The following is a 27,329-nucleotide window of genomic DNA, read 5'->3' as shown; positions in this document are numbered from 1 at the left end:
TAAGTGAAACTCAAGCCTAGAGGCATTCTTTTGGTGTCTTAAATTTGGAAGACCTGCACTTTTTACTGCAATCTTTTCTTGTTTAAGTTGACATCACATTCTTCTTATAGTTGACTTCTAATAATGTAATGATATAATGGTCATCCCGCAGCCCATGTGAAGAATTCTACACCAACCCACTGAGAAAATTTCAAGTTAGAGCCATTTCTAATTCCACCGGATGTCAATACTTTTGCACTTTCAACCCACCCCAAATCACATGGGGAAAGATGTTTGACCTTTATCCTTCACCTGATGAGCTTTAAAACTCGAAATGAATGGTCAAAACTTCATTAGAGATAAAACTGTTTAATCATCTGTATATACATATTATCAAGTTTTGTCCAACCCATGAACATTGATTACACCAAACCAAAGCCAAACTCCAGCTATGCCCCTTAACAAATGAACAGTCTTTATACCATTCTGATTTCTGACCGCTATAAGAACTGGAACCAAGTCCAACGTACAACATACATGAAAGAATTGAATACAATCCTTTGGACATATAGAAGAATGTTCTCTCTACATGAACAAGATCAAACATTATCCCAGGCCTCCACGACGAATCAAGGCAACTGCAGCAAAATCCGTCTGCACCTCTTGAATACTTACCATCTTTTGTCGAAGTTCAGCACACCCATCATAGCCAACCCAACCCATTGAATTTGAAGACTGCGATGATCATAGGTTTCTACTGCTAACCTAACAAGAATCTAATACTAACCTAACAAGAATAGGGTGAGATGCATCCAAGAATCTCATGTTCTGGCCTCCCTTTTTTGACTCTCTTTTTTTTTTTTTTTTTGTGGGATCAGAATGGTTTCATGAAGATGTCCTGCAATGGCGAGACCTGAACTGGCTGATATGGCACTTGAGGTCCAAAGGGTTCGTCTAAGAAGCTATCGATGAACTCGAACGCGCTGTCGAGCTCATTCCATTTAGGATCACTCTGGACCTCCTTCTCGCACATGAAATCAGGTGACACCGCATGCTCCGAGCAGCTCGAATCCGTGTGCAACCTTGGAACCGAATCCGAGGTGTCCATGTGTAGAAGATCGTTGGTCATTGGGGACTGCACGAGTTGGGACAGCGGCGTTGAGTATAAACTCTGGTTGAGCATCCACGGCTCTGGCTTCTTATCTTCCATTTCCGGGAACAGCACAGGTTTTTGGTCCGACAGGTAATGCTTCTCTATCTGACCTTTCTTGTTGTATATTCGACATAAGACCCAATCGTCAAGCTGCAAAAATAGCATATTTAAGTTCTTATTAGCCAAGATTTAGAGGATTGATTTCTGTCATCTATTTAATGGTCATAAACCCAATCCACGACCTAAAACTTAGCAATAACACAGGGGAAGAAACAATTACCCTCAAGTTCTTGTTCTTCTTGGTGGCCGATCGGTCAACATTTGCCAGACGGTACTCATGCATGATCCAATTGGTTTTCACTCCCTTAGGAGCTTTTCCAGCATAAAACACCAATGCCTTCTTGATGCCGAGCGGCTTGGGCCGTCCGATCGGCTTGTCAGCTCCGGTAGCTTTCCAGTACCCAGTACCGGCAGCCCTGTTTGGCCGTGAACCGTTTGGATATTTCCGGTCCCTCGGAGAAAAGAAGTACCACTCCTTTTCACCATACAAAGCCATGTCTGCACACAAACAGATAAGGTCGAATACATATCAGCAGTGGAATTAGGCAAGTGGCTGGGGAAAAATCGTCCAGATTTCAGCCAAACGTGTTGAAAAATTCACATTTTTCTTTTGAACCACGCGTTTGTTTAAATCATATCAACCATTCAACATGAAAATCATTTCAGATAAGCATGGGAATGAGTGGCTCAGAGGAGTTCAGCTCAGCAAGAATTCATATTCCCTATTTTGCACCTTTTTTTTTTTTTTTGGCCTAGATCTCACAAAATCAAATCTGTGGAAACAAAAAATCCATTCTTCTTTTTAACATTTTATCGATTAAGCACAATCCAAGAGAACAGCAACGAAATCGATCCAAAGAAAGGACCAGAATCTCATGTCTGTGACTGCTCAGAACAAGAGAAAAAACCCAAATGAATCAGAGGATGTAACACAACAGAGAAAATGCTTAGATTTGCATAAAGATCCACTAACTGTTCATAACAGCACCGACCCAACATCAAGAATCGATCACCCATGTAAAGAAACGAACCATCCAAACAACCAACTCTGCATGAACACCCATAAAAACCACAACTTTAGAACAAGAAAAAGCCCAGGACTTTTAAGCACCTGGAAGCTGCCATGGATCGAACTTGTAGAGATCAATCTCGGCAATGATCGGGACGCCGATGGTCTCAGAAGCGCATTTCGGAAGCAAGTAGTGGTTCACCAGTTCGTCGTCCGTTGGGTGGAACCTGAACCCAGCTGGTAAGTTCAACTCAGCCTTCATTCACCTTCTCCCTTTCTCTGTGACCTTCCTTCTTCTGGCTCGAGTGGAAAAGACGGAAACCCGAGAAGCTTCGAACCCGGAACCTTTGAACGAATGAATCAAATGGAGCGAGACGGAAGGGCCGGGGGGGCGAGAGGGGTTTTATATATTGAGAGCTAGGGGTGCTCGTATGTCGAGCATTGACACATGGGAAAGGACAATATGAGAGAAGGGTGCTGGAGGATGCATCTTAGGAGAGAGGGAGGAACTAGACGCAGCCTTTGACTGAGACACGTGTCCGAGGTTGAGTGGCATGCCAGCGCAGCACGTGTGAGAGCGGGCGTCTCGGGAGGATGTAGGTCATCGCTTACATCAGCTAAACTGGCCGGTTCTCAAAGTCGGCTCAAACTTTCCGCTGGGGCAGCATTGACTGGTTGCCATGATGTGGTCTCTTGTCCTTTTCGTCTGCTCTTCCTACGTGGACCTTTGTAGATGTTGTGGCGCACATGCTCCTAAAAACATTCTACGTGGTCGATCAAATATCAGAATGATTTTTATTTATTGCTTGGTCGATTGGAGCACACTTGTATTCGAGGAGTTTCGTGGGTTATAACTTGTGGTAACTCCGATCCAGTTTATGCTCACGTAAAAACGGCTTATTTCGAAGCTTATTTTCAAATAGAAATGATCGATTCTAGAGTGTGCATATATTGATGCCGATTCGTATCTTTTTAAACCTAAACATGTCCTATAGTTTTTAGTACTAAACATATTGATCCGATTCGGCTTGATTCTAGAATCAACTCAGGAACTGGCTGATTGCTTTTTAATTCATTTTTTCCTTATTTCTTGAAAGGACAAAATTTTCCTATTAATTTACTAAATTGCCAAAAGTAAAACATCACATCATTTACTTACAAATGAAACAAATAGCTTGTGGTGATGGGATCTAAAGTGGATAGATTCCAGACTTTGAATTTGAAACCTATCCTATCAAGGTTCCTGATTTTTGGAACGTGTAACTTATCCCGTGAATCCCCGAAATCGACTACGGTTTCAAGGCTAGTTCAGTCAAATTCCCAAATGCCGGACCAAATTCATAGACCTATATATTCAAAAAAGGAGATGGTATACTAGCTCCAATCTAGAATTTTTTTTTTTTTCAATCGTGATTTTGGAAGGTCAAGCATTGACCCTATTTAAACATAAAAAAATTGGCTCCATGAGAAGTTATGTTACCTTCTAATCATCTAGAGAATTATTTTCTAATTCGTTTATGAATTTGATTAAATATGGAAGGTGATAATACTTGCGAAAGAAAGAACTTCACGGATTACAAAAGTATCTTACATCATTGTCCCCGTTGCAAATTGCAATGATTGGTAGATCTTATCAAAGCTTAAATTCTGGCATGAAGGTTGGTTTTAGGGTAGTAGCCAGTTGGAGGAGGAAAATTCAAAATTCGGCTGTATTAATCCCAGAAATGTCTAAATGAAATCTATACAGGCATCTCCATTTATCAAAATGTAGACTCGTCATAGTTGGACCAACTTTTGTATTTTCGTTTTGGTCCTATCATTATTTTTTTTTTGGGGGGGTCAGAGGTCCTATTAAATTTTGATTGATGATCGATCTACTTACTTTCCTTGGTAAGAGGAATTTTTATCTACTATTTTACTTATGTGGACGATTATACCGCTATGTGAAAGTGCCATGTATTCATTCTACACCTATCAAAATGAGTCATATTCATTTTTTAACTTTATTATACTAATTAGTTATATTCAAAAAATGTGCCATAAATGAGTTTAAACCCACCATTGTAGGTTATAAACGAGTTTCATATAGGTGTTAAATGGGTTCACAACTTATTAGACTTGATCCACCTCTATACTTTCTCTTCACTCCCCCCCCAAACCGGTTGCTCTTTGGTTCGCTCAATCCGTGCTTTCATCTTAAGTTTGGGTATAAGTTTTCCTGAGTTAGGTTAGTTATTGAAGTGTTTTAGCAATGTGGATCGGATCGGGTATGTATTGCTAATTTGTATTGCATGAAAATGGATTAAAAAAGATTAAATAGGTCTATTTGGGTAGAACTATTTTTTACCCGACCCACCCATATGATAGGTCTAATTTAATCATATATTTCTATATATTACAAATTTCCACAGTCTGTTAGGTGAGATGGCATAAACATTATTACTAGGCGCTTGGCCCGGCAGCAAAGGGGGTCGGGGTGGTGCACTTGCAAGAGGTCCGGTCTTCAAGTTCCGAAAATTGCAAAAGTGAGAGAGTGATAGTGTAGGGTAGAACATATGATAGGATAGACAGGGAAAAAAAAAAGATGGCACAAATATTAAATGAAAAGTGAGCATGGCCTATCTTCGATGTATGAGAGTCCAACTCGCACATTGTCGTTAGATTTAGGGACGAACAAAAGAACTGAACCTAATCGCCCAATCCTAGGCGATTCTCGGTTCCTAAAATTTAGAATCGATAAATTTCGATCCCAATATAGGTATGGATCCATCCATCCGGGCTATTTGAATCGGATTGATTTTCTTTTTAATTCTTATTGATGGGTTTTTAAATACATGCCTTGTATTGATTTAGCCTATCCATACATAGCTCTAGAGTAAACATGTAGATTTGCATTAAAAAAAATAGCATATTAGTTGTGACTCTTGTGAGGACAAATCTTCACATCAACAAGTGTCTAGCACAATGTCTAAATGGTATAGTATGCGCCCTTCATCATAATGGTCCGCCAGTTAAACGAGATCGAGATTTTTTTCATTGATTTTTGACTCACTAATTCTTGCAAAACTTGAACATGGCACGTTCAAGGCTTCGATTTTTTGTCATCATAAAACTCACCAAGATCATAATAAAGGAGACACGGTCGGTCATTGGACCCACCCGCCGCTCGATTTTCTAATGGGTCCAAGACTAGATGAGATTCCCATTTTCATAAATTGCAAACTAGCCTACTCTAGAAATGATCATCCCTAATTAGATTTCGTGGGGCTGATCTCAAATGTCAACCGGGTCTGGTGACGTGGACCAATCATATGCAGGAGCATCGTGGCTTCCATCCATTGGCTACCGATGAATGGGAAAGCACACGTCAGCGATGTTTGCATACGCAGGCAAAACGCACGAACGTCATCTCTCGCGCTATGCTTAGGTTGACAATTGTCCTCATTCACCGTCTTCCTCTCCCAAGCAACCTCTCTCTCCCTATCTCAACATTGACAACATGGACCCCACATTGACCATTTTGCCTCCTCCACGTCTGATTTTTTTTTTTTTTGGGTTTTTTACTATTACACGTTCTAAATCTACATTTACAATTTCCTACTTTGGTTAGAACGTTCGAACTAGAGTTATACGTCTCAAAGCTCAGCCATGAGAATATATATATATCGAGCTGGTGAGGGGGCCGCAAAAGTCTTATTCGAAACGACACAATCTTAACCTAATGGAACGTGATGTGTAATGTCCAATTTCGAATCGATTCAACTCATTGTTAAAGCGACAGAATTATGTCATTTAATTGAAATAATGTCCAAATCAACATCATACATTGTATGTAATCTATAAAGTGTCCAATCCAAAAAAAAAAAATATGCTGTGTGCCTCCACTAGATATGAGCGTGTTGAGAAGCACTACAAAAAGCTTAAAATATTCAAAGAATATATTCTAGACTATCTTGGGACAGACATATAAATGTACATGGGAGAATGATATCCAGTGGAAGCTCCATATGAGGATGACGCGTATTAATTAAACTAGCTAGTTGTGACTATCGGATCCTTTCCACTACTGGTCTTGTCTTTCTTCACCATCAATGCCCAAAATAGCTAAAGGGACAGAAATATCGCTCGACAGAGATTTCATGGATGGATAGAATCCCCATCAATTTCTCGACGTAGATTCGGGGTAGAATGCCCTACAGACAATGTGGTCATAAATCGACACATGTCCAATTTTCAAATCCCGACAGATAGTTTCGTATCTAGCGTACACGTGACGTTTAATTTGCGTATCACCTTAGCTTTGTCTGGAGTGTTTTATAGGTCCGAAATTCACCGATCTAAAGTATGCTTTCGTGTCAAAAAGAAGAAAGAAAAGCTAAACAATTTTTTTTTCCTTTTTTGGTGAAATGGAGGCTCCAAGAAAAGGCTTTCTTCTCCAAGGAACTCAAGATGACCCATGTGACCACTTTGGTTGTTGTAAACCACACGTGATTTTCCCTTTAGCTTGAACTCAACGGATCTTGACCATTTGTTTTGTCAAATAACATCCCCCCCCCCCCCCCAAACTGTTCCTCAGGCCTCGCTCATTTTTTTCATTTTACATAAAATTGAAGACTTTGGTACCCATCACGGGCATTTGGTGAGAATCAAACCTTTTGATGTCGGCGTAAGCCACAGTCAGGCCTTGCTGGTGGGCTACGAGGCCAGCCTCCCTCCAAGTATAGTCGCTGTCGGAAAGGACGAAGCTCGATTATGACTGACGGATTCTTAATCATAAAAAAAAAAAAAAAACTTTGGCAAATTTTCGTTCTCGTGTCAAGGGTCAATGAATCGTCACTGTTGCCTCATGCCTGCAGGTGGAGAACGATCCGACGCATTTGACCATTGTGGAAATCTCTACTCATTTCTTTTTTGGCCTTTGCGAATTAAATATTACATATAAACAAATTGTCTAGGATTTAAAAATTGAAAAAAAATGAAAATTGCCATTGGTTGGCGTGACGTATTGCATGACGTAAATCGCGGATTTGAGGATAAGGTCAAGGAGAACGAGGAGGAAGCTGCTCGGTGAGTTCCTCGGCCCAAAACCCTCGATGCTAGAATCGTCTAACCAGGACGAATTCAACATCGGGGTGGGGCCTCCCTTTCTTTCAACACGGACGGATCTTTGTCCTAATTATTTCTTTCTTGTCATCATCGTGTCCGGAATGCTCGCCAAAAGAGGGTCCACCAAAACCAAATTTTTTTTTTATAACAATTAAAATAAAATTTCAACCCAACAAAAATATATCATTAATAATTTTCTTTGGAAATGGGACTTTATTAAAAAAAAAAAGTTATCTTAAACTCGACGGTGCAAAGATTATATAGTTTTAATGAATTTGAAAGAAATTACATTGAGAAGTAATCTATATGAAACTCGCAACGTGTCTATTTGTGTCATGGATCCTCAATGTATAATTGCTTAGTTCCTCATATTAAACCCTAAACACCCTCGTTCGGGTCAAACCCAACAAAATATATCAGTGATAATTTTCTTTCTTCAACGAGAGACTTCGGAAGTGGGGCTTTATTAAAAAAAAGTTATCTTAAACTCGACGGTGCAGGGATTATATAATTTTTTTTTTCATTATTGATGTGCTTTTTTTGGGGGTTTATTTGTAGTCTTGTTTGGCGGGATAAAACAAAAAAATTTAATCTGCGGAAAAAAAGAAAAAGTGGGGATGCGACCCGACCATGTTTGTCTCGTCCCACTTGCGTGTGGGGGCCACAGAGATGGGAACATGGAAAATGTCGCAACCAAAGACATGCCGATACATCGCGACATTTGTAACTTTCATTAAAAATTGTCTGCCTCGAATCCTCATCGGCTACTGTGATGGCCGCTACATGCCACGTGCGTCGTATCTTTTTGTTTATATATATTTTTTTGTGTAAATATATAAATTTTGTTAAATTAATAACGTCAATTAAATCTACAATATCATGTTAACAACAACTGTAACGAAGAGTGTAAAAAAAAAAAATCTTAAATCTACTACATTAATTTTGATTAAAAAAAAACCTATTATATCGATGACAATTCAATCATAAGCTTTTTAATTGTGCCAATTTAATCTTAAACATTTTACATTTATGACAATTGAGTCCATTCGACCAAAGGCCGGTGTCCACGTCAGCAATTTCCAATCAAAATTGACCCGATCGACTCGATTAGCATAAATGCAAAAGATTTAAGATTAAATCATCACAATTAAAAGGTTTAGGACTGAATTAGCATCAATACAATAGATTTATGATTTTTTGGACACTTTTTCCACAATTACGTGTAGCAATCTCTATCTCGACAAACATGTTCTATACGAGTCCTATATTGGTTGGAGAATGACTTCTAAATTGAGAAGCCCAATGGGAAAGTTAGACAGACGAGAACAAAGTCAAACGGAAAACAAGAGAATCGTTATTATATAGAATTTCCAAACTCCTAATATTTTGCATTTATGTCAATTGAGTCCATTCGACCAAAGGCCGGTGTCCACGTCGGTAATTTCCAATCAAAATTGACCCGATCGACTCAATTAGCATAAATGCAAAAGATTTTAGACTAAACCGTCACAATTAAAAGGTTTATGACTGAATTAGCATCAATACAATAGATTTAGGATTTTTTTTGACACTTTTTCCACAACTACGTGTAGCAATCTCTATCTCGACGAACATGTTCTATACGAGTCCTATATTGGTTGGAGAATGACTTCTAAATTGAGAGGCCCAATGGAAAAGTTAGACAGACGAGAACAAAGTCAAACGGAAGATAAGAGAATCAGTCTTGTATAGAATTTACAAACTCTCAATATTGTATTCATTACAAATTTCACATAGGGTACCGATCCTCCAATGTTAATACAAGTGGAGAAATTGCGATTAAAAACCAAAAGGTCTCATACGTGCATGGACGACAACGATTCAATACTTCAAAAAGATTTGCACGTACTTTTCGGGAAGAAAGCTGTATGGATAATAACGTTTCTCGAGCCAATGCTTTAAAAAATAAGACGATGGAAACTCCATACGAAAGATGGATGGAAGATAAGGACGTGAACCCATGTGTGAATTACGATCTCTGGCTTGTTTTTTTCCCCCCAAGTAATGAACATGTGAATGCGGAAACATCATCATCGATGGGTGGCTTGCATTGAATATTTGACAACCCAATTAAGATTTGATTGGCTAAAAAGTCCAACGCCTCTACGGCATCCTTGACCAAAACTCACCCTTTCTGTCAAAGGCCTCGGTCAAAGGAAGCTCTCAAAATTGATGGGCATACCACCCTCATTCGACCAATCATCTCGCCTCGATTCTCTCCAGCTACCCAAAAATGGTTCGTGACCTTTCGTGCACTCCATTGATTGGTTTATGGATTTCGGGGGACCACCATGTGATATAACTTTTCTAGAGATTCATGCATGTTCCCGAGTGAGGGATAATTCGCTAGCAATCCTAAAACTTATCACTAGAGCGCAATTAAATCCTAAAACTTAAAAAGAAGAAGAAGTTAAATTAAGTCTTAAGATTTGTCACGAAAGTACAATCGAGTCCTAAAACTTTCAAAAAGTGCAATTAACGAAATGACTTGATTTCACCAATTTGACAAGTTTAGTTTTAGGACTTAATTTTGTATATTTTGAAAGTTTTAGGACTCGATTGCACTTTCATAACAAATTTTAGGACTTGATTTGTATCTTTTGAATGTTTTAGGACTCAATTGCATTAAAGTGACAAGTTTTGAGACTTGATTACATGTTTTGAAAGTTTTAGGCCTTAACAAAAAAAAAACTTGAAAACACTTTTCTTAGATTTTCAAGCCTCTTTGAAAATAATAAAAAAAAATTGAAACAAATGAGACAACAAAAATTTTTTTTTATTGTTGGAAAAAGGAAACTCATCCACTAAACAATTTTTAGGGTTATAAAATAGCTCAAGTTATACATTAACAAATACCTTTAGTGTTCCTAGTTTAATTAAATAGATTTGGAAATAACATCCCTCTCAAGACTTTGAAAATAAAGTTACTTACTCCTAATGGAGAGGTTTAAATTTTTCCCATAGTACTTATTTAATAAAGCTTAAGAAGTGCTCGCCCTAAGAATACTCTTTGGCATTGATTCATAATATTAATGAAAGTTCCCGTGGCTCATATAATATTAGTGAAAGTTCTCATGACGAAGCTCCACCATATCTTTCAAGATGTCAATATTGAATTGAGAAAAAGAACATGTTCCCACTCGAGTTTGATTTCATTGGCTGTCGTATAGATTTGTTTAATCGTCCTAGTGATGAGCTTGGCCTGCACCGTTCAATGTGCCAATTAGTGAAGTTGGGAAAAAAAAAAATGTTCTACGTGGACAAGCTGGAGCCCGGCGACCCAATCAAGGCATCGCTGAGGTTGCTTGATCCAAGGTGAAATAGATCTCGCCTGGATGAAGCCTGCCAGCGTCGAGCGACCCTGGACAAGTTGGAGTTCGGGGAGCATCAACCAGAGTCCACGAAACTGCAGCAAGGCCTGTTGAGGTGGCACGACCCCATCCAAGATGGCGCCAAGGTTGCTTGACCCAATGTGAGACAGATCTCGCCTGGATGAAGCTTGCCGGCACCGAGCAACCATCAAGTGAAGCATGCCCGTGCGACCCTCGGTGAGTGTCGGCCATGGGCGGCCATGACACTTGTCAAGGCTCATCGAGATTGCACGCCCCTAGCCAAGGTGGCACTGAGGTCCCTTGACCCAACACGAGACAAATCTAGATTGGTCAAGCGTTTCAATGTTAAAACCCAAAGATATTGGGGACTTGCCTTAAAATTTGAGCATTTCAAAGCTCAAATTTGCACCTAAAATCCGTGAGATTGTGTTACCAAACACTAAAATTTTGGCTTAAAGATGATTGTAGATGCCACGCCAAGTTGAAAAGGTTATCTAAAGAATAAGGGAGTGGCCGTATGATACTTAGGGAAGGGACGAGGAAAAGTCATGGAATTTGTTGTTTTATGTTGATAAACTTCGAGTCTGCATGCATAGTGATTTTTCAAAGATAAAAAGTTAGAGGACCGAATTGCACAAATGCTAAAACAAAGAGTGCCATTTATGTACTTAACCGAAATATAAAAAATGCCATTGGTGCTTTACACTGTGTTTTAATTGGGAGGAAGTGAAAAGGATAAGTAAATTGGAAAGTTCTACATTCCATCTCGGTACTTTCACTACTTTTCTAATCCGGTTCTGGCACTTCAATATTAATCAAGTCCTTCTACTTATGCATCTAATTAAGTACCCAGCACAAACCCCTTTAAAGTTCAACTAACATGGCCATTAGCTGGAAATCGCTAATGTAGGCATCGATGTGGCACGACCGACGCCGACATAAATAATTTTATTTTTTTATAATGTTTGAATATTTTTTCAAATTTTTTGGTGCAGCACATCTTTTGGAACAAAATGTTTTAGCTGTTGTGCCTTTTGGAATGAAATTGTTCATTGCACCATTTCATGTAATAGTGTGACATAGCAACCAAACGAGACAATTTTTTTTTTTATATATTTTGTCAAACCAAACGAGACAATTGTCTAAGTGTTTTTTTTTTTTTTGTTGGTCCAACAATTTTCTAAGTTTGACTTACCCATTTTTTACTCCTTTCCTGTTCTTCTCCTCCAAAACAAAGATGTACATAAACGAATACATTGTATGATACAATAGTCAATCACAATGAATGGTGTTGGTAAATACGTTATACGTAATGTATGACATAAGTTAGCACTGGAATTGAAAAGATGTGATGATGTTAAGACCGAATGGTTTCAAGAAAGAGTAGACCATATTGGCCTTTTCCTTATCGAGAATTTTCTATGTTATTTGATTAATTAATGCGCATGCGCGTTCTGAACCCAACGCATTGTCACTACCATCACTTGACATGGAAGTCATGATTAGCTTAATTGAAAGGGAAATTAATGAGTTTTTCTTTACGGCTCTTGTCTACTTTAGACAGGGACTTGAAACAACCAATCTCCGACCATTTTCATTACTATAACCGTAGAAAAGACTCCACTAATCTTTTGTTCCTGAGTACTGACATGACTCTCGCTTTAGTCCAATCAATTAACTCTAAACTTCCACATTTTAATACTCGACTTGTCATGTATACACCGCATGAACTCTCATCGTGCAACGTTTTCAAGCTTTTAATATAGTTGACAATATTGACGTTTCAAACTAATGATACATCAAATCAGTAATTTTCGTGACAAAAACGAGTGATGCGAATCTAATCGGATTATATTAATGGAGTTTGATGATTAGAATTCAACCCTCAAGTCATGATTATTGAAAGTTTAAGAACCCAAAACCTTTTTAAACCCTAGCTACAAGAACAACATAGCAACACAAAAGTGAAAAATAGGTCCTTGGGCTTCACGTCTGGTCGTTTCACTCCCCTCTGGTATTGTCAAAGCGTCCATTCAATCCGCCGGCCAGAGAGAAACGAAAGTGTTTACTTCAATCGCAGACCCCACTTGCCCTCCTCCAAATCTTTAACGGGTCGAATCCCCCAACCAGACCAGCAAGTTGTCTGATAAAAAGGTTGTCGTTTTTAATGCCAATGGAGAAAGATCTGGCCGAAACCCTAGCCCAAAAACGACGATAAAAGGCCATGTAAGGTACAGAAGCGTGACGTGTTGCATGACTTAAAAACGCACGTACATGATGGAAGCTGCCGGGAGCTTTCTCTCGCTGGGGAAGTAGCTTTCACTCACTTCATATGTAATCTTCCTCTGCAAATTGAACTTTTTGTTCGTGGCCACGACGGCATGGGCCATGAAATGTGGCAACTTGGATTCACATGACCAGTTCCTATCAATACCGACGTGGTAGTTCGACCATCCTGTTCTCGAAATTTGTCGTCGCGAATCGTTTTCATTAAGCATTTTTCTTAAAGCTGCCTACCTATTGCTTTCCACCAAAAATAAAGAGAATTATCTGTTTTGTCATTTTTTAAGCTTAGCATCGTATGATTATTTCAATATAATCCCGTGATTTTTATCAACCAAGCTTTCGTAAATTCCAATAAGCTAAGGCCACAAGAGAACCTATATTAACATTATAACTTAGTTTGTTTCGTAAAAAATGAATGTTTTGAAAAATATTTTTCTAAAGAAAATTACTTGTATCTCTCACAAAAATTAACGAAAGAAAAATATTTTCGTCGTCCATAAAAATATTCAAACATAAATTGTTATGGCTAATGAAAAATTCTCTATTGGCTAATAATTTCAAGAGATATAAGCGATCGTGTTTATGAAAATGTTCTTTAAATCATTCATTTTTCATGAAACAAACATAGCGTATATGTCGATACATTTAGCTTATAATCATTTAGTATTCATATCTAGAATCTACCTATTGATGGCAATTGTTTCCCAAGCGAACATCACCTTATTTTAGCGCAAAATAGAAGAATAGACATATATTTGGTATAAATCAGGTGCAAAATCCAGCTTAGTCTTGATTAAAGTAGGTCCTTTTTTTTTTTGTTCAAACCAAATTTATGCAATTTATTTCAATTTCACATAATCTTGACTTTATCTTTTGATTTTAGCTCTAGCTTTGCGCACTTGAAATCTTCCTTTCATTCCAACTATACCGTAGCTTTTTATGAGTAATTCTGAATTTGTGCAGCTCATGTCTCACAAGACACTATACAAATACATGCCATCATTAAAGATCATTTCATTTATTTCATATTATTAAAAAAAAATAATCTTCATCTTCAATCCATAAATCAACAGTAAGAACTAAGCTTATTATGGCCTCCTTGGCCGTCGCCCCAAAAGTCATTAGCATGAGAAGAAAGCTCTAATCAAACACAAGAATCTATACAAGGAAAGGGGGTACTGAGTAGAAAGAGAAAATTATCCAAAAAAGTTTAAATATAATATGTTGGACAATTATGACTTAAACTTTTTAATTGCACTAATTCAGTTCTAAATCATTTGAAGATTTGTTAATATAGTTATTCCAAGTAATTTTGACTGAAACCACTAATGTAGATGCTAACCGTCTTACATGGCATACTAGTGTTAACGTGAACGATTTTTTTTTTATTTTTTTAAAATTTTCTGCATTTTCGTTTTATTTTATTTCTTCTATTTCCCTTTGCTAGCCGCCGTTGGGCCTTGGTGATGGCCAGTGAGGGCCATGATGTCCTTGCGAGATTTGATGAGGGCTCAACCCTCGAGAACAGGCAAGGGCCGCCCTCGCTGGACCCTCATCCATGGCAAGGAGTCGCACTCACTCGTGTCCCTCGCTCTTGTCCTTCGTTGGCCACAATGAAAAAATATAATATAATATAATGAAAATTTCATAATTTTCTTGAAAAATGCAAAAATTTTCACGTTAGCGCCGGCCGTGTCACGTAGGATAGCCTACGTAAGACTAATCCGATCAAGTTAAAAAGTTTAGAACCGAATTGACATTCGTAAAATATGTTTAGGATTTTTTTTGGTAATTTTTCCTAAATTATAAAGATAGCTGATCATGATCGAAAATAAGAAAAACTTATGTGACAATAAGTCATAAAGAATCTAATCGAACACATAAGTCTAATCTATGCATCGGGTCATGACTTTTCTAGACAAGAGGGTCTAGGTTCCAGTCCTAGTCAAATGAGCCTTTTTAAGTTCCTTTTTCACACATTTGCAAACGCACACTTTCCACGAAGGTTCTTCACGGCGCCGACAGCCGACGTTGACGGCCGAAGGTGAAGAATACTAGGTAGGGCCAAAGTCTCTACGAATAGGTATAAAACCAGGTTGGGCCTTTACAAAAGCCTGTTGGACCGTTCCCATTCATATAGTGCAAAAGTTATCTTTCGGTAGTGAAACAAAATCGGAACGAGGGAAGCCGAGAGGGAGAGTCAGATTTCTTGTAGTTATATAAGAATTCTTTGAATCAAGGGTTCACACTATAAGACTTGTATGATCTTATTCATTGGCTAATTTTTTTCTTTTCTTTTCGAATGGAAAGCGATATTAAAGATCTCATTGAAAACTTACGGTTGCTTGCCGAACAAAGACTAAGAGAAAATAGAGAAGGGGTATCACTATCGTAAAATCTATGATGGGATTCAAAAGAACATAGGCCCAAGGCAATTTGACAGAAGAGCTAAAGATTAATCTCATGAAAACCTTATATTCGTTCCCCTATGAAAAGAGTTCTTAATGGAACCTCAGGTTTAGCTAGAGGTGAGCATGGTGCAAGGTAAAATTGGGAACCGGATCGAACCGGCTTTAGAAACCGTTCTCATTTTAGGTTCTCGTGGTTACCGGTTTAGTTTTCCATTAAAAAAAAGTGAAATTGGTATTATACTATTAGATTTTCGACTCTTGGGTAAGAAACAAATCAAGAATCCGGAACCAAAAAATCAGATCGGAAACCTTTTTATATTACGTGTTTTGAACTTTTTATTAGTTATCTCATTAACATGTTAATCTTTTATAGAATGTTGTTATTGACAAATGGGGATTGTTGTTATTGCGCCCACTTTCATTTTGTCGAACCAAAAATGAAATAAAAAATAAAAAATAAAGAAATCAGTCGGGCCCTAAGAAGACCTTGGAACCGGTTGACAGGGTAGATTCCAAGTTGCAAATAAAACCTGAATGGACTTTGTAACTGCTCACACCTAGCTTTAGCTAGTCCTTACCAAGAAACCACTAGTTTCAATTGGTGGGCCGAGAATGTGCGACTTTCCATTTATTCGATAAACTATTGTGGGCTCATGTAGCCCATGCCAATTAATTGTGTTCTTCGCCGAAGTGATGAACTCATTTGAAAGTAGCTCATTTTCTAACAAAAAAACATATTTTAAAAAACGGTCATCTTACTTCCCTACCAAGCTACTCTAGGTTTGGGGATAGGGTTCGGATGGGGAAGTTATAAACACCTTTGCATATTTTTATTTGGAGCACTTCGCTTAATTTCTTCAATAAGGTTAGGCTTTGGTGGTATTTATCATTGACTTATGAGCCCTCAGAGACACTTGAAGAATTTCTTGGATGCTTTGGTTATGTATGGATATATGGAAACAATATGACCGCAATTTGGGTTTTCACGTAATCTTATTAGTTTTTCACGTAATCTTATTAGTTATGGATGCTTTTTCTTCTAGTATTTAAGGGAGTTTTGTTTACTATTATGTTTTTGGGTTTCAACATTTATATCAAATGTTCGTTTAAATGAATGGATTTGGGATGGGTCGGTGCCATCGCCATGCTTTCTTAGCCGCCGCTTCTGGAAGTCGAGTGGGCACAATTGAAGTGGGTACTTAAACCTAGGCACAACTAAAAAACTATAGATTTAAAATGTTATTTCCTTATTATTCTGGAATTATTAATAATAATATAAACATAAAAAAATAAAATTTTTGAAAAAATATTAAAATATTTTTAAAAATTGGCCATGCCAGCGTTGACCAGCCAAGAGGATTGAAAAGACACAAACACAAAGGGTTTAGGACTGAATTGACAAAAAAAAAAAGATTTAGAATTAATTGACACAATTGCAATAAATCTAAGACTTTTTTTTTTTTATTGATTTCGCCTATAATAAGTAGATACCTTCTTTCTTGGATTTTGAAGATAGGTGGTATGATGAGTTAGAATTTGTGTATCAACTAAATCCACCTTTTTTATTGGCAAAAAGAAAGAAAAAAACTAATATCCTTCCTTTCTATCCGACGAAAGAGCCGTTTGCACAAAAAAAATTGAGAATAGAAATTGAGACTTTATGCTTCTTGAAACACAAAATCGCATAGTTTCCCAACTCCACCAATCCCCCAAACTCATTGCTTTTATTGGTCGTTCTACATGGCATACCGCAACGTTAGCGATTTTCAACAAAAATTGATCAGAATGATTATATTGAAATTTGCCGTAAATTTTTAGGATTAAATTGATAAAATTAAAAATTTTAGAATTGAATTAACATCCGTACAATATATTTAGAACTAATTAAGTAATTTTTCTCAATATTGAATTGCATGAATCTGATTAACATTGTCGGATCGAGAGATTTCCTAGGGCTCGACTCGAGACAAGTGAACGAAGTGGGGGCTTGACTTAACGTGCACGAGAGAAAAAGGAGAAAGGACGTTGTTGCTATGTGACGCGGGAGTGTAACATATTGGTAATTTTGTCACGCGTGAGGATTACATACCTTAGAACTCCAGGCAAGCCACCAAGCCGTGCAAAATAATCCTAAGAAGCGTCGTGTGATATTCACTTGGACCAGACCACCAAACCTTGATAGTCACAAGTGTTGTGTGTTTGTTTGTTAATCATCTACTTATCCTACATACATCTAGGTGGGAAAGTTACCAAAAAAGTTATAAAAGGCATACGGATGCCTATTCAATTTTAAACCTTGTAATTTGACTAATTTAGTCCTAAATCATTTTAATATTTGCTAATATAGTTTTTCCAGCAAATATTGGCGGGTAGCCACCGACGTGGATGCCAATCATTTTACATGACATGGTCGGCACCTAAATAATTTTTACATTTTTGTTAAATTTTCTTATTTTTTTATTACTTTTTTAACTTTATTTTCTTTTTTAAAAATTGATCGAAATGACTATATTGACAAATTGTCAAAAAGGTTTAGGCCTCGGTTGGTAAAATTAAAAGGTTCATAATTGAATTGACATTAGTAAAATAGGTTTTAGATTATTTTGCTAATTATACCCGTCTAAGCAAGAATCTCATACTTAGACTTCCAACATAGACATAAAGATGGAAATAGTTGGTGTTATTTTCGGAAATACATGGATATAAAGAAGGAAATAGTTGGTGTTATTTCTAGAAAAGGGTTGGAATTATATCGGATAAAGTTTATTTATAGTTAACCTAGAATTTATGATGGATTAAAAGGATACTACGAGTATTATGTAGACTAAGTTTTATACTTTTATTTTATTCACTGTTTAGTCATATATCGTTATCATAAATCTTATAATAGTGACAACGGCTCTAATTGAAAACTCCGTGTAAAAAAATAGTTTAGGGTAAATTTATGACAAGTGTATCAAATTAAGGATTTTCGTTATATTAACCTTACTTTTATATTAGGATTTTCGTTATATTAACCTTACTTTTATATTTGAGAATTTTTTATTAGAATTTCGGGATTTGCCCCACCTATAATCACTTTGCTTCTTTGTATGATCTGAGCGTCCTCTTCATCACATTCACATGTGAAGCCCGGCAGCCGCCGAGACAGAGAGCTACTTCCCATATAAAAGACAGTAAGACTTGAAAGGAATGACCTGTGTCCCAACCAAGTCTCACGAACCATTTATATCAGAGAGAGAGAGAGAGAGAGAGAGAGAGAGATGATGGTGGGGTGGGAGGTGCTTTTGGTTTCAGTAATGGTGGTGACGGCCAGCTTGTGGAGGGAAGGGAGTGAGAGGAGGAGAGGTGACATACGATGGAAGATCACTCCTCATTGATGGGCAGAGGAAGATCCTTTTCTCTGGTTCTATCCACTATCCCAGAAGCACTCCTCAGGTCTCTCTCTCTCTCTCTCTCTCTAGATGCAACTCCATGCTCATGAATGTCGCTGAAAGGATCTTCTGAACATCAACAAGTTCCTGTGCAGTCCTGCATTCCTTTTCCCCCAGGCGTCACATGTCTTGTTGCTGTTATCTTGTTTTTTGTATCTGATCCACCCAATGATTTCCTCATTCTTGCTTAACTCGTTATCAACGGCGGACGGAGAGTCTTAGGTTGTGTTTGGACCGACATGTCTGGCTAAATAGTTCTTGTATAATAATGAAGGAAGTTGGACATAGGAGACACGGGCGGCCCTTAGTTCTCCCAGTCCTCACGACAAACCACACTCGAAAGAAATTGGTCGATTTTTTCTGTCTTGTTGTTGGTGGAACGATTCTTTATTCAAACTCGACCTGCCATGGCCTTTCTTCATAAGAGAGCAGCATCAAAACCAGCTCTTGACAAGTTTGCACCATTTACTTCCTTCAAACCCTGCCAACTTTGTGTTACAGCTGTTTTGGCAGCAGCAAATAATTACTAATTAGTGCTGCTTTCAAACTCTGCTGCCTCAATTAATTCCTCTCTCTTTTCAGTTGAGAACTTGCCAATAGATAATGTAGCCAATGCAAGTGATTTCTTTCTCACTCACTAATGAAGTCTCCATCATTTTTCAAATCAAACATAGTATTCCATCGTCAGGATGTTATTTTTAATGAGAATGTCCCTTGGCGTAGCTGGAATTAGTTGTGAACGAATGATTCACGGGTAAGATATATTGCAGCTCAGCTTACCTATAAAAGTCCAACACCTGTCCCTCTGAAAGAGCCTAAATTTCAAAGTTTTTGGTTGGCGTTTTATGCCCCTTTGGTCTGCTCTGCCAGGATTCTCGTCTAGTTCAGGTAGAAAATGAAAGCACGGGGACCATGTAAGCTACCTACTGCAGAAACAGAACAAAAAGCATGTGAACCAAGCGATTGACAGAAAAAATCTTCTACCGCCTGAAGCAGTACTTAATCCCAGGTTGTCATGATAGAGCAACGAAAGAGGCTCGTGCATCGCATCCTTATTTCCCTTTCGCGTCGATATTGGCTGGACAGACTAATGGCTGTAGTCTGACATGATAGACTCGGTCAATCACAATTTCACACATACCACGAGTTCACATCGTTCTAGCTTTACAATGCACTCATACATGGTGCAGATGTGGCCCGATCTGATAGCTAAAGCCAAAGAAGGAGGAGTTGATGTGATCCAAACCTATGTGTTCTGGGACTTGCATGAACCCCAACCAGGCCAGGTACTCAAAGGACATTAGCACCACACCGTTAGGGAGCGACGTAGGTCATAATTTGTCGAAATGCGTGGTTCATTTATTCTAAACGGGTTTTCCGTTATGTTTTGCACAGTATGACTTCAGTGGAAGGTATGATCTAGTGAGTTTCGTGAAGGAAATCCAAGCACAGGGGCTTTATGCTTGCCTCAGAATTGGACCCTTCATTGAGAGTGAGTGGACTTACGGGTATGTTTTGTAATAATGTCAATTCATATTTCCGGCCATGTACAAACCTTAATCAGACAAAAGCTATTTTCTACAAAATAACAATCATCTCCAGCAGAAACTTATTGATAATCCATGAAATCACTAGTGTTATCTGGGTTGCAGGGGTTTCCCATTTTGGTTACATGATGTTCCGGGAATCACATTTCGAACAAATAATGAACCTTTCAAGGTATGTCAACTTTTTTGACCAAAAAACAAAAAAAGGTATGTCATCTTTCTGAAATCTTTGACCCCCCAAAACAGTGGAAGAAAGTTATGCATTAACACTAGAGAAAAGGGTCAAAAGTACACTAAAAGTGTCAAAACTTGTGTACGTTACTCATTTTAGTGCCAAAACTTTCAAAACGATCACTTAAGTGCCAACTTTTTTAAAAAACGATCACTTAAGTGCCAATTTCTTCTAAAAACGATCACTTCAGTCCCAACTTCAATTTGAGCCGATGTGACTTGTCAGAAATTCGACACGTGCTAGTTTTTATTAATATTCGAGTTGACGTGTCTCGGTGAAGTTGACACTGAAGTGATTGTTTTTTTAAAAAATTGACATTTAAATGATCATTTTAAAAAAATTGGCATTTAAGTGATCCTTTTGAAAGTTTTGACACTAAAGCGATCATTTTTCAATAAATTTGGCATTTAAGTGATTATTTTGAAAGTTTTGACACTAAAGTGAGCACCGTACACAAGTTTTGACACTTGTAGTGTACTTAAGCCTGGGAGAAAAGACAATGAAAAAGTCTCTTTCGCTTTTAATTCTCTAGCTCTCTAACCACCACTTCAGCACAAAGATAGTCATAATAAAAAAGGAAAATGTGTTGTGAAATCTATTATATTTGTCTAAATTACGGTTTATCTGCAACAAAAAAGTCGCAAATTGGAATGAGTGGCTATGCTCTTCAAATTAATGGTTGTTGTCCAATTTTCTAGATTTTAGGTGGGAGCTGTTCATGACAGCACCTTCTTTCATTTTGGTGCATGTGACTCCGACCAAGGAGGGAGAGCACTCACTAGAAGACAACAATGACTAGTCAATGATTAGCCCTCAAAGGCATTCCCGCTCACACTAAAACACCAGAAACCACTCTGCTTTTTTTATTTTGTTGATTTACAAGGCCCCCTGTTAGGCCAAAAACAGTCGATGACTAGTCTATTCTGCAGTATCAAGTAATACATTTGATTTTAACAAGAATTAGGACATTCTGCATATAGTTACCTTTTGAACTTCAAGGAATGATGTCCTACAATTGTTAAACGATGAGCCAAATCACTAGAACAACCATTGCATGTTGTAGGTGAAAAAAAAAAGTGAATCTAGTTGCTTAAGCAGCTGAAATGATAAGTGGTCATGTCCAAGGTCTCTGTGCTTCTTTCTTGCCTTCAACTTCCGAAACATCTACCCCTCAACTTGTACCAGACCGATTGATCTGTTCCAGCAGACCGCATTTCCTGTTCCCGGGATCAAGGGACAAGTACAGATTAAATTCTTGAAAAGTGCATACGCTGGGACACGATGTACAGATTTAGAGAGAAGAGAGAGAGAGAGAGAGAGAGAGAGAGAGATGAGCACTTCAAATATTAACCTTGAATCTGTCACTTTCTAGATAGAACACACTAAGCTGCCATTGACAATTCTCCTGTCCTGAATCTTGAGTTGCAGTTCTACATGCAAAACTTCACAACAAAGGTCGTCAACTTGATGAAATCAGAGGGTCTATATGCTTCCCAAGGAGGCCCAATTATACTGTCCCAGGTAGAAGAAAAGCCGAAAGGGAGTTTTGCTTAAATTAACGAAAACCTGGCAAGAATCCAATGTATTAACTCAAAACACCATCTTATGCAGATAGAAAATGAGTATCAGAACATTGAAGCAGCTTTTGGCGAGCAAGGACCCTTGTATGTCCAATGGGCAGCAAGTATGGCCGTTGCACTTGAGACAGGAGTGCCCTGGGTGATGTGTAAGCAGAATGATGCCCCGGATCCAGTGGTAAGTGAACCTTTTTAGGTTTAAGCCGAAAATTGTGCACTTCCAGTGAACAAATGTTGATCATCAACTATGTCCATGGAAATAATCTGTCCTTTCTTGGTCTCTCCTACTCTAAATGAGGAGTAATCTGTTTTCATGCAGCCCCTAATTATCGCTTTGGCCCACAGATAAACGCTTGCAATGGCATGAGGTGTGGAGAAACTTTTCCAGGGCCAAACTCACCGAACAAGCCAGCTATTTGGACAGAGGACTGGACGTCCTTGTACGTCTTCCCCTCAGCAATCTACATTATTTCAGAAGATTATTGAGCAGATTTATCAAAGAGAAACAAAAAAATGACAAGAAGTCTCAGAAATATTGCAAAGCCGAAGAGAAAAGTAAAGTTGATTTTATATTTTTGACCAGCTTTTATTATTTTTTTGTGTGAAGCTATCAAGTCTATGGTGGCGAACCATACTTAAGATCAGCTGAAGACATCGCATTCCATGCCGCACTCTTCATTGCAAAACTGAATGGAAGTTATATCAATTACTATATGGTACACCTATTATACTGAAGTACTCTATCATCTGATTTTGTTTTGTCGCTGCATGTCTCTGTGTGTGTAGTGAAGTTCCTACGGCATGAATGTCCGGCGCCGTGCTGATGATGAGTGTACTGCTTTTCTGATGCAGTACCATGGTGGAACGAATTTTGGGAGAACAGCCGCCGCATATTTCATAACAAGTTATTATGATCAAGCTCCGCTCGACGAATATGGTGAGCACCAGATAATCTGATTCGACCTAGTTATGGATATGCAAACAACTTTAATCAATTCACTTATCCAGGTTTCCTCAGGGAGCCAAAATGGGGTCATCTTAAGGAGTTGCATGGGGCAATCAAGAATTCCTCTAGTATTTTGCTGGAGGGAGTCAAATCTAATTTTTCTGTAGGCCAGTACCAAGAGGTGGTCCCTATTCTTCATCAACATTCAATTTATTAAGAGGAACTAGAAGCACAATTTATGCTAATAGACTAAAGTCTGTTTTTCTCTCTTGATGTAGGCTTATGTTTTCCAGGAAGAAACGGGAGGATGTGTTGCTTTCCTTGTAAACAGTGATTCAAAAGATAGTGCTAATATACAGTTCGGTAATAGATCATTTGAATTGCTGCCGAAGTCCATTAGTATTCTTCAAGACTGTGAAAATGTGATTTTCAACACAGCAAAGGTAAGTCGCACACAAATTAAGATCATCCTAATGCATATCGCAAGTCGCAACCACTTGCATTGGTTTTCAGGGTAAGATAAGCATAACCAAATAAAGCTTCGAGCATTATTTTATCACTAAGGATGCAGTACTTATATGTCCATCTTTACAGAAGTCAAGCTAATTCGGAATCTACAAAGTGCACTAGTATATCACATCAAACTTTCATTCTAATTTCTTAGTGATTAAAAATTCTGATAATCCTTTGTTTGTTTTTTCTGAGAATTCTCAAGATGGAAAGGCAATCATTATTGTAAATTATTGTTCATTCCTTGGATATACGCCTCACTAAAGAACAAACACGATCCCCAGTAAATTGATCCGCTTTTGATGTATGGGTAGCAACAATGAACATGTAATTTCATCCTTCAGGAAGACCGTCATTTTTCTCTCACCTTTTATTCGCAGGTAACGAGTGAGAGCAATACAAGAGTCATAACATCCAGCCAGACATTTGAATGTGCAGATAAGTGGGAAGAATTCCTTGATGTAACTCCAAGCTACTTGGATACATTGTTAAGAGCAGATACATTGTTAGAACACATGAATACAACAAAAGATGAATCCGACTACCTTTGGTATACATGCAGGTAGAATCATCTCGCTAAAAGTGATTGTGACATATGTCTTGTAGGTAATATGTTTTAGCTCATCCATCTTCATCCTTCTTAAAATGTCAGTTTTCAGCCAAACTCAACTTGTGCTGAGCCAGTACTTCACATTGAGTCTCTCGGACACGTTGCACATGCTTTTGTCAACAATGGGTATGTGGGTAAGTTCCAAGAACTGCTTAGTAAGTTATTGGATCGTGATCTTACAGAGAAATGACTCATTTGTAGCCTGTCATATGACATCCATTTCTGATAGCGGTAAGCAGCTGAGGGTAGACATGTTGAGACCAATTGACCAAAATATAAAGTCATAGTGAGACATTGACAGATTTATGTAGGTCCAAAATTTGCGAGAAGATATGGATGAAAAATTTCAATACAGAGTTCGAATAGTTAGGAAAAAGAATTCTGCAGTTCATATTTACGTAATGAAAGTCTACGCTTGCTGTTGCTGATTTAGGAGCCGCCCATGGAAGCCATGATGTCAAAAACTTCACCATGGAGACCAAAATTGTGTTAGGCAATCAGATGACTAACATTTCCTTACTCAGCGTAATGGTTGGACTACCAGTGAGTATTTGCTTAAGCTTTTCAGATGCAGTAATTTTGCAAAATTTATGTGGCAACTAACTCAATCCATCACCAAGGACTCAGGAGCATTTCTAGAGAGAAGATATGCTGGATTGGCTGAGGTGGAGATCCGGTGCACTCAAGACGAGTCATACAATTTGACACACTATTCATGGGGATACCAGGTGAGCTCTTATATGAACAAGTATACAGCAGCAGAGTAGAAAGGGACAACAATATATCTCTCTTTGCAATGTAAAAGGAACAATTGATAGCTAATAATGCTATTATCGCTTATGTAAGGTGGGACTACTTGGTCAGGAGTTAGAAATATACAATGAACAAAATCTGGGCAATGTTGAGTGGAGCAGGGTAACAATGGTGAACCAGCCACTTACTTGGTACAAGGTAAATTACGTGATCCCTTCTTATATGACGGTCAAAGTAATGCCAATAAATGAGATGATGTCTTGCAGGTCTATAGATGTCTGTGTCAAACAAGAGGTAGCAATAAATTATGAATCATCAATGAGAGAGGTCAAGTGTCATTATCACAAAAATATGGGGGCAGGGATTAACTTTCGCTGTCATTTTTTTCTGCAACTTGATTAATTGTCCTTCACTAAAAAAGAAAATGAGGTACTATCACTGATGGTGGAAAAATCTAATTCAAACTTCAATTATTTATCCTTTAAGTTTTTGTTATAAAAATCTGCTGTTGGCATGAAAACTGACGTCTAATCAATAAAGAGGTGACAGAAAACAATGCTTAAAACATATGAAGTTGTTCATTTATCATTACAAGCTCATAAAATATTGCTTTGCAGACATATTTTGATGCGCCAGAGGGCAGCGAACCGCTTGCATTAAATCTTACAACCATGGCTAAAGGAGAAGCTTGGGTGAATGGACAAAGTATTGGTCGATACTGGGTTTCATTTCATACTGCAAAGGGAAATCCGTCACAAACTTTGTACGTTAGAGCTATCCACTTAATCATGAAATTGCATTGCTTTCTATTTGTGCATTATTATTATTGCCAGGAGAGGAAGAAGGAGATTAACTGAAAGGATTTTACCCAGTGAAAGCAAAAAAGAATGGTGAAACAGTAGGCTGAACATTAGACACCTTGGAAACAAGAGACATCCCTTCAAATTTGTCCATGCTTGAGGCCCCCTTGTTGACTTATACACTGAATGGGACAACAAAATACACCTCTGTCAGAAATTGCACCTCTGGACACATTTCTCACCTTTATCTTTATCCTTGCATTGGAGCACAAAGAGACATATTCATATTACACCATTCCTGCCATTTCCCTTATCTATAAGATCGAAATCAGATGTTCAGCGGTAGAAAAGATCGAGAAAGTGTTTGGTACAGCTTCTCACCAACTGCAACAACTGTGAAAAGGGATGTTGCAGCTTTTCCAGACTGTCAAGCAAACACTTCACAACTGCAGCATCCTCAAAACTGCAGAAACTTACAATTGCTTTTAGGAAGCCAATTATAACATATCATAGCAAAAACACAAGTTAGAGCACATCGTAGCACAACTAAAGCACAACACCACACAACTATCGTTTAGCCACTATTATACAGGACGGACTCTAAAAGTCAAAACTAGTCTATCATTTAAATGGATGAGTACAGAAGTAATGGGAATACCGGAAACCTTTGATCGCCAAAATAATACGACAGGATATATGCAAAGCGTGGATTACCATCCCTTATCCGGAACCTGAAAAAATCTTTATGCAACTTTCACATCATCTCCTTCAAGCGGAACACAATCACAAGACAATTCAGAGACCATCAGAAATAAGTCAACGCCAAAGATTTCGATTACCAAGAAGCTCCGCATAACAACCTCTCTACTGTTTATATAGATCAGAATTATATGTCCCTCTCAAGCATTGATTTTGGTTTTTTTTTTTTTTAGGTATCATGTGCCTCGATCCTTTCTGAAAGCCTCAGGTAACCTACTAGTTCTGCTGGAAGAAGTTGGTGGTGACCCCCTTCATGTATCCTTATGCACCTTATCAGTCTGTACCTTAAACAACGCCTCTTCACACTTCCCATTTCTTTCATGAGATGAGGAGATTGAATACATATGTGCATAAACAATTCTTAGCACATCAAAAAACTTTTCATTATTTTGAAAGGGTTCTTTGCAGAAAGAAATGTATCAGCAGCAACTCAATATGAAGAGATGTATCACATAGCTTATGAGGAGGAACATTAAACCGTTGAATTTGTCGGACAATCAAAGATAGTAACAGAAAGTACTCAGAAGTAATTTCACCACCATAGCATTTATAGAAACCTTCTTGTACCGCCATTGATCATGCTTATTCTTCCCACTGTTGATAATTTCATCGACAGATTAACAGTTGATTTTTCATGGGCAACTGCGAGGTGCTCTCCGGACCAATTTTGTGCAGCATAATGGTTTTTCCCATTTAAGTAATTTTTGTGCATCATGAGCAACCTCTCATCTGGAGAATGGGCTAGTTAGTACAAATAATTGATCAACTCAATTTTGAAGTTTCAGA

General features: G+C 38.0%; 2 protein-coding genes and 1 long non-coding RNA gene across 3 annotated transcripts; 1 reads left to right on the top strand and 2 right to left on the bottom strand.

Moving 5' to 3' along the window:
* Positions 1-341: 341 nt before the first annotated feature.
* On the bottom strand, positions 342-18,744 carry LOC125313832. The gene is made up of 3 exons (XR_007197499.1): positions 18,733-18,744; positions 11,535-11,540; positions 342-617 (listed from the first exon to the last, which is right to left on the bottom strand). It is a non-coding gene; the product is annotated as an uncharacterized LOC125313832 (long non-coding RNA).
* Positions 438-2,559, bottom strand: LOC115729569 (NAC domain-containing protein 2-like). Its single transcript, XM_030660188.2, has 3 exons — positions 2,304-2,559; positions 1,413-1,690; positions 438-1,282 (listed from the first exon to the last, which is right to left on the bottom strand). The coding sequence occupies exons 1-3, from the start codon at positions 2,461-2,463 to the stop codon at positions 854-856; spliced, it is 867 nt and encodes a 288-aa protein (XP_030516048.1). The 5' UTR covers positions 2,464-2,559; the 3' UTR covers positions 438-853.
* LOC115730161 (beta-galactosidase 6) lies at positions 18,533-27,329 on the top strand. Its single transcript, XM_030660791.2, is given in 19 exon segments — positions 18,533-18,704; positions 18,706-18,813; positions 20,000-20,095; positions 20,205-20,317; positions 20,462-20,528; positions 22,017-22,109; positions 22,200-22,343; positions 22,511-22,605; positions 22,773-22,881; positions 23,018-23,102; positions 23,174-23,292; positions 23,390-23,554; positions 24,002-24,183; positions 24,274-24,365; positions 24,665-24,774; positions 24,852-24,959; positions 25,078-25,182; positions 25,602-25,747; positions 26,717-27,329. Coding segments are annotated over 19 exon segments (2,154 nt in total). The 5' UTR covers positions 18,533-18,638; the 3' UTR covers positions 26,868-27,329.

The sequence above is a fragment of the Rhodamnia argentea genome, chromosome 1 (assembly GCF_020921035.1).
Source record: "Rhodamnia argentea isolate NSW1041297 chromosome 1, ASM2092103v1, whole genome shotgun sequence".
In the NCBI taxonomy this organism is placed as follows: Eukaryota; Viridiplantae; Streptophyta; class Magnoliopsida; order Myrtales; family Myrtaceae; genus Rhodamnia; species Rhodamnia argentea.
The sequence above is the reverse complement of the archived record's forward strand: the minus strand, read 5'-3'. Positions and strand labels throughout refer to the sequence as shown.